The following is a 7,323-nucleotide window of genomic DNA, read 5'->3' on the forward strand; positions in this document are numbered from 1 at the left end:
CCCCCGGCGCGCCTGCGCCGCACGGCCCCGCGGGGCGGGACAGCCCGTGAGGCGCCCGCCAATCCGCGCCCTCCGCGGCGCTGAGCGACAGGAGGCTCCGCCAATGGGAGGCGGGTATTGCGCGGCCGCGGGGCGCGGGGCCCGCCCCCTCCTCTCTGCCGCGCACAGTGACAAGTGCAGCTGCCCAATCGGAAACGCGTACCTGGSTGAGGCGGGTCGATATGCGGCAGCTCTGGCCTATGAGCTTCCTCTGGAACGAGATTGACACGGCAGCTACCCAATGACCGAGAGAGCTGTACTGGAGGGGCGGGACAAGGMATAGTGATTGACAGCTCGGGTAACTATGGCAACGCAGGGGGGCGAAGGGAAGAACCGCAGTAGCCCCGGCTGGGCTGGCCGCGCGGAGGGCCTGATTTGAATATGATTTGCATATGCTGATAACGGTGCATATGGACATGGGGCGGGTCTGCCATCCACCATGGCGGGCTTGAACCCCACGGCCTGGAAGGGACCATAGACCATGTCGTTCCATCCYCTTCCATGGGCAGGGACATCTTCCACWAGYCCAGGTGGCTCCAAGCTCTGTCCAACTCGGCCTTGGACACTTCCAGGGATCCAGGGGCAGCCACAGCTTCTCTGGGCACCCTGTGCCAGGGCCTCMYCACCCTCACAGGGAATAATTCCTTCCTAAAATCTCAAAATCCTCAATGCTCCTTTACATCCCAACATAATCCTAGTGCAGATACATCATGTTCTTTAAAACCTGACCCCRCGTTTATCAACAACCACAGCAAGAAACAGGTGGCAGAAAAATTCAGGCAACCATGAAGAGTGGTGTAAGCAACAACCAGTAAGATGAAAATTCATAAGGAAAACGCAAATTCCCAGACTACAGGATGCCGTAACAGCTCCAGTTGTAGTGTGATAGAGATTCCCGTGTGGAATATTAATTGTTGTCTGCCACACCTAGAGCACACCAAGCAGTGGAATTGCAGCCCAATGACCACGGTGCTCCTCACCTGCCCCAGGGTAATCCCAGCTCACCACAATCCTCAGGCATTAATTCGATACCAGARGGATCAGTGACCAACATTCCACAAGGGTGTGATAATTTCCACGAGAATTTGCTGAATTTCGGTTGCCAGGGCAAAGACAGGACAAAGAGACTGATCAAATTTAGTTGGTGTATTTTAATATCCTGTTGGGTGAGTGGAGGAAATGGATAAATGGGGTTGGCAGCGACAGGAGATAAAGGATGAGCTCTCTGAACACAAATAACTTCCTTCAGAGGAGTGTTGCCTTCTTTTGGGTAAAAAAGGAACTCASTGAGCTCTGCCACCTGAAGCTCTGAGTATTTTCAACCTTGCTGAACATGTTTCACACATCTGGGCTGTAAGAGCTGGAAAAGCAGAAAGCGAGGGGAGCTTGTGGGGCGTCTCAGTTGGGACACAGCAGAACCCTTGGCAGTGTGGAGARGGCACACAAAAGGGCTGTTCCCTCCCAAAAGCTTCCTGTTTGCTCTCAAAAGGCACTCAGGGGGTGCCTGGGGATGAGAAACCTGGGGAGCAGGCACCTCCAGAGCTGAACCCAGCATGGCTAAGGTGGCCCAGCATGGAAAAGGATCCCTTTTCTGTGCAGGATCCTGAGATAGAAAACAACCAGAAAACACGGGAGAATCTGGATAATGAATRAAGCAGCATCCTGGTTTTGGTGGGCACCATCCAGCTCAGCACACATCTGTGCACTATACCCACCTGGTTACCCAAGGGTTCTTCCCTTCCAGCCACAGCTCCCCATGGCTCTCTTTCTCTCCAAGACCCTTCAARCTTGCAGCATTTTGCAGCTGTTTGSTGCATTTCTCCTCCTTGARAAGTTCCTCTTTGACAAAACCAACATCCTAACTTGGCAACTCATGGGAACCACCTTCCTTTTTTTCATCCTGGGCATGCTACCACTGACAGGGAGAGGACCTGCCATGCTAGGCATTCTCTGGACCAGTACCTGTGCTTGCTCTGAAATGAGGTCTGGAAGCTGTCCCTGAAACCTGGCTGTCACCTCTTCCTGGTACCAATGGCCTCAGTTTCTCTGTGTCACTGCCAACAGAGCCTTTCAGAGCATTCCCTCCAGCCACAGCATCAACTTCCTGCTTTTCATCTCACAAATCACAAGAAGTCAAGTGTGAAGCATMAAACCAATTTATTTTAGTTAGTAAAAGGTTTTTTTAGCCTGTTAGTAAAAGATGTGCAAGGACACAACTCCCTCCTGCACCATCTCCTGCCAATGAGGCTTTAAAGTGCTACATAACAGCTGTGAAAATCCCGGCACATCACAGCAGCAATCTGAACATGTGCTTTTCCCAGTCTGAGGTGGTGACAAATCAGCTGTTTCACAAGAGAAATCTGACATGAAAAGGCAAAGCGTACAAGCTGTTGCTTAAATGTATGGAAAAACTTGGGAATAATTTCACAGGCAAATAAAGCATCAGCGAAGAGGGCCTTGGTATGGATGCGGCCGTTTTGGGATCTCCTGGATGTCCCCTGAATTACAAAAAGTGTGGAGAAGGCAAGTGCCCCTTCTTGTTAGGGAATGATAACCGTGTTATCTTTAATGGGAAGAGCAGTCCCCACATTCCCTCTCCTGGCAGAGAGGCCTGAGTGTGTTTAAAAGGACTATCCCTTCGTCCTTCAGCACCAGGCGCTGAGCAAGGAATGAACACTTTGAGCTCTTCTGGAAAGCAGCCCTGACACACCAAAACCAACACCTCCCTCTTGCTACATTGGTTGTCCTTAGTTTTATGGAGGCACTTSTTGGATTTTTGGGCAGAAGGAAAGTGTTAGGAGGGAGGAGCAACCATTCAGGGCTGACAGATCTTTCCCAGTGCAGGCCAAGCTCYGGGCATGATGAGCCCCCGGGGGCTGAGCTCCCTCCTGCTCCCTGCCAGCAGGAAGAGCAGATTTTGGGAAGCTGTGCTAACAGTGGGAATTCAGGATGAGTAAGCTACTGGACACAGCAGGGTGAGGAAAGATATTCTGCTCCTCTGCTCTGCTCAGGTGAGAGCCCACCTGCAGTGCTGTGTCCAGCTCTGCAGCCCCAACATAAGAAGGATGTGTAGCTGCTGGAGTGGGTCTAAAGGAGGCCACAGAGAAACTGAGGGCTGGAGCTCCKCTGCTCTGGAGCCAGGCTAGGAGAACTGACACTGTTCAGCCTGGAGAAGAGAAGGCTCCAGGGAGACCTTAGAGCCCCTTCCTAAAGGGGCTAKGGAGAGCTGGAGAGGGACTTTGGACAAGGACCTGGAGTAACAGAACGAARGGGAATGGCTTMCCACTGTYAGAGGGCAGAATTAGGTGGAATACTGGTAAGAAATTCTTCCCTGTGTGGGTAGTGATACACAGACACAGGTTGTCCAGAGAAGATGTGGCTGCCCCATCCCTGGAAATGTTCAAGGCTAGGTTGGATGGGACTTGGAGCAACCCGGAGCAACACAACTAATCCAGGCTCTTGCTTCTTTACTGCTTTAGTGTATTTTAGAATCACAGAATGGTTTGGGTTGGAAGGGCCATTAAAGATCATCTCATTCCACCACCCTGCCATGSCTAGGGACACCTTCCCCCAGACYACTTTGTTCCAAGGCTTTTAGTCACTGGAAGGTGCTACAAGATCATTCTGGAGCCCAGAGCATCTCAGACTCTGCTATGGCCTCCCTGCAATGTGCAGCTGATCCTGTTTGTGTCCCAGCCTGGGCAGAAGGCTCCTATACCCCTATCCCATAATAGCAACTGGTATCAGGAGAGGCAAGAAGAACTCCATCTATTCTTCCCGCCAAGCTCCAAAAATCCAGCCTAAAAATCAAAGACACCCAACAACCCTTTGTGGGACCAAGTCTGCTTAATGTTGGCATTGCCTGAAACATTCCTCTTAAAGCAGAACCCCCTTTCCCTGTCTGGAGGGAGTAAAATGAGGATGATCCTTGAGAACACTGGTTAGATGCAGCTCTTTCCTGACTCTTATGTTTATCCCCAGCATCAGTGTTCCATGAAGCAAAYCCAGAAGGAGCAGCAGAGCCCATCAAAGGTCCTTGCAGCAGAGTCAGACACTAAGTAAGGCAAACTGAACATGAGACATCCGATGGAGGCTGCTGCACCCACCCTTGGGCACATTTTCAAGCCAAGATGAGCAGAGCCAAGAAAACCACCTCCACTGTTACAGGATACCTGCTAAACCTCTCCTGACTGTGCTGCATATAGGAGGTCACCCTTTGGATCACCAGTATATGTTTCCCTGAGGCCTCCTGGGACCAAACAAAGAAGACATGGAGAATCCCCATGAGGACTTTCTTCTTTGACTCAATGGATCACTTTGGAGCGAGACCTTCTCCTCCATGGGTGTTAAAAGAGAAGGCTACAGCCAAGAAGATGGCTGGGAAATGGGAGGGAACAGACCAAACCCAACAGCATCATGTACCAAGGCCTCTTCCAGCAGAATCTTCCAGAAGGAGATTTAACAATGCCCCTACTGCACCCCCACTACTCTTGAGGCTTCAAACGCGTTGGCCAAAATCCTGCTGCCAGAGGAATCCCCCTGGCTGCRTCACGGTCGTAGCATCCCATCCACTATTTCCGCAGCCGAGCRTACACAGCAAATGCCATGGCAGAAATGATGCCAACAGCTGGAAGGATGTACAGCAGGGACAGGCCACTGCTGTCCCCACAGAGGACTTCGGCCTGAGGTGAGCTGGTGGCAGTCTCACAGCCACTGCCAGAGTTGAAATTCAGGGGGCTTCCAAGAGCACCAACGCCATCAYTGCTGGCTCCAAGCTGGGGGCTGGGGTGATGATCCACGTGGACCTGATGGGTGCCCAGGGTGGTGCTGTCCCAGCTTGGAGCAGGACTGGAGTCTCTGCTTGCTCCAGATGCTTCCTTTCYCCTGGGGTCTGCACAAACTGAAGAGACTCTGGGGAATGCTCCTCCTGAGCTCAGGCTATCTGTGCTCACCAGGATTGGGTCACTGCTGAGGCCGAGGCTACTGGAGGCCTCAGAATGGGGCTTGCTGGGCTTCTGAGAGCTCGGGCATCTGCCAGCCACCTCTGGGCTACYCTGAGGCACAGAGACAAGGACGCCGGGCTTGCTGAACTCCTCATCCTTCTCCTCATCACYGTGAGACGCCCAGATGCTCGTGGCAGAGCTCACCCGGGAAGCCGATCTCCCAGCCATGCCTTCAGAGCCTCCTACCACGGCTGTGCCCAGGACAGGGTTTGCCAAGGCCGGGAGCAYCTTTGGGAGACAAGGAGAGGGACTGGGTGCCAAGGGAAGCATCCACTGGCCTGGTCTTGGGCACACAGGTCCCACACAAACCCACCTGAACGTTCAGCCCCCACATCTCCTGCCACTAACAAGGTTGGGTCACAGGTAAGAGGGAGRTGAAGGAAGGAGGGAAGGAGGGAGGCAGRCAGGAAGGGTAGGCAGGCAGTGAGRAGAGCARTGGAAAAGAGCATTTAGAAGGCAAAAAAAGACTGACTTGCAAGTCAAGGAGGAGAAATAAGGAGTCAAAGCCCAACAGTTTGGCTCCCTTCTCCCATGCTTCACAATATAGCATCTGGATGGTAACGTGAACACAGTGGGGGATGAAAAATCCCTGAATAAACTCATCAGCAGCTCAAGACATGACACTGCAAAAGAAAATCTCCCAACCAGGGGGCGTTCACACAGACATGAATGAAATGCAAGTGACAAGAGGAAAGGTCACCTACTTTCTCCTTTGTTGGCACAGATGGGATGCTGCTGGCTCTGTTCCCAATGGGCAGTTTCTTCTCTTCTGTAGGAGACTTCACAGAGGTGCCAAGGGATAGGGAAGTGTCTCTGGGCACTGGTGTAGCAACCAGGCTAGTTTTTGAAGCATCTGCCAGGGAGAAAACAAAGCATATTGTGTAAACCAGGAGGTCTAAAAGGCGAGATTGTCTTYGTCAAGGACAGTGTGACAGGACAGTCCCCAAGGGGGTGGCACAGGGAGCAGGACCCAGTGCCCTTTGGCTTTGGCTCTGTTGTGGCATCTGAGCTTTCCCTGCAGCTGCGGGTAACTCATGAAGGGTGGGCTCAGGGCTGGGGAGCACCAGTGGAAGCAGAGGCTTTTAGGCTCCTGGAACTCCATGCCCCCCAGCCAGGAGGGGCTGACCCCATACGGTGGAGGGGAAAAGGCTGCTAGGGATGGGTGTCTCTGGAGTGGAGGGGAGGGCTTCATCCTGATTCTATGACACCCATGGGCAAGGAAYGTAGAAGATACTAAAACTCCCCCAGATGCAGGACACAAACATCTCTGCAAACCAGGGGAAGGGGAGAAATTTCACACCCCAAAGCTACTCCACTGACAAAAAAAACCCAATGCACTTGGATAAAATGATCATTGCTGGCTCCTTCCAAATGAAACAGTCTGTTCTGTTCTATTCTATTCTATTCCAACCATTTCCCCAGCACTGCCAAGGCCATCACTAACCCATGCCTCCAAGTGCCAAATCTACATGTCTTCTAAATCCCTCCAGGGACAGTCCACTCCCCTGGACAACTTTTTACAGTGCTTGACAGTCTCTTCCATAAAGAAATTTTCCCTACTATCCAATCTAAACTRCCCTGGCACAAATTTCCTCTCCTCCTGTTGCTTGTTACCTGGGAGCAGAGCCCAACCCACATCTTGATCCACTCTCCTGTCAGTGTGTTCTAGAGTGAAAAGGTCCCCCCTGAACCTCCTTTCCTCCAGGCTGACCCTCCCCCAGCTTCCTGAGCTGCTTTTCATCTGACCTGTGCTCTAGAGCCTTCTCAGCTCCATTCCCTTCTCTGGACAGRCTCCAGCACATCCCAGTTTCTTTCTTGCAGTGAGGGGCTTTCAGTAGCACCTCCTGCTCCCTAGTGGGTTCTGCCAGGAAGGAAACCCACCTGCACTCCCTCGATGCTCTCGCAGCATCCCAGCCTGCTTCTTCTCAGCATCAAATTGCTGCTGTATGAGGAGAGGGCTGCGCACATCCACRAAGCTGCTCGTGGGCTCACCGTGCCCAGAGCTTGGCACGGGCTGCTTTTTTGGCAGTGAGTTTGGGGCTTGCTGCCCCACACGAGTGGCCCCCTCCAGACGTGGGGATGATGCTGTGGAGACATCCGAGTTCTCTTCAGGCTCGTTCCTGGGCTGCTCGGGGCTGTGAGTGGCACCTGCATCCCTGGATGGAACAGACCCRCCCAGGGCCAGGCCCGGCGTGCCACGGTGCAGGTGGTTGGCGTTCCCAAAAAACCCGTTGTCCACACACACCGGCCGGCGGCTCAGCCAGTCCCGGCCCTGCTCTGG

At 52.9% G+C, this 7,323-nt stretch overlaps 1 protein-coding gene across 1 annotated transcript in view; it reads right to left on the minus strand.

Annotated features, from left to right (window-relative positions):
- Positions 1-1,196: 1,196 nt before the first annotated feature.
- MAVS (mitochondrial antiviral signaling protein) overlaps positions 1,197-7,323 on the minus strand; it is an 8,593-nt gene continuing 2,466 nt past the window's right edge. The window contains exons 6-8 of the mRNA XM_057369314.1: positions 6,924-7,323; positions 5,747-5,895; positions 1,197-5,270 (exon numbers count right to left, since the gene is read on the minus strand). The exon at positions 6,924-7,323 is cut by the window's right edge and continues 25 nt beyond it. Of these exons, the coding sequence (XP_057225297.1) occupies positions 4,611-5,270; positions 5,747-5,895; positions 6,924-7,323 (1,209 nt within the window). The 3' untranslated portion in view covers positions 1,197-4,610. The remainder of the gene's footprint in view (positions 5,271-5,746; positions 5,896-6,923) is intronic.

The sequence above is a fragment of the Malurus melanocephalus genome, unplaced genomic scaffold (assembly GCF_030028575.1).
Source record: "Malurus melanocephalus ecotype Western Australia unplaced genomic scaffold, MMel_1.1 scaffold_107, whole genome shotgun sequence".
Classification (NCBI taxonomy): domain Eukaryota; kingdom Metazoa; phylum Chordata; class Aves; order Passeriformes; family Maluridae; genus Malurus; species Malurus melanocephalus.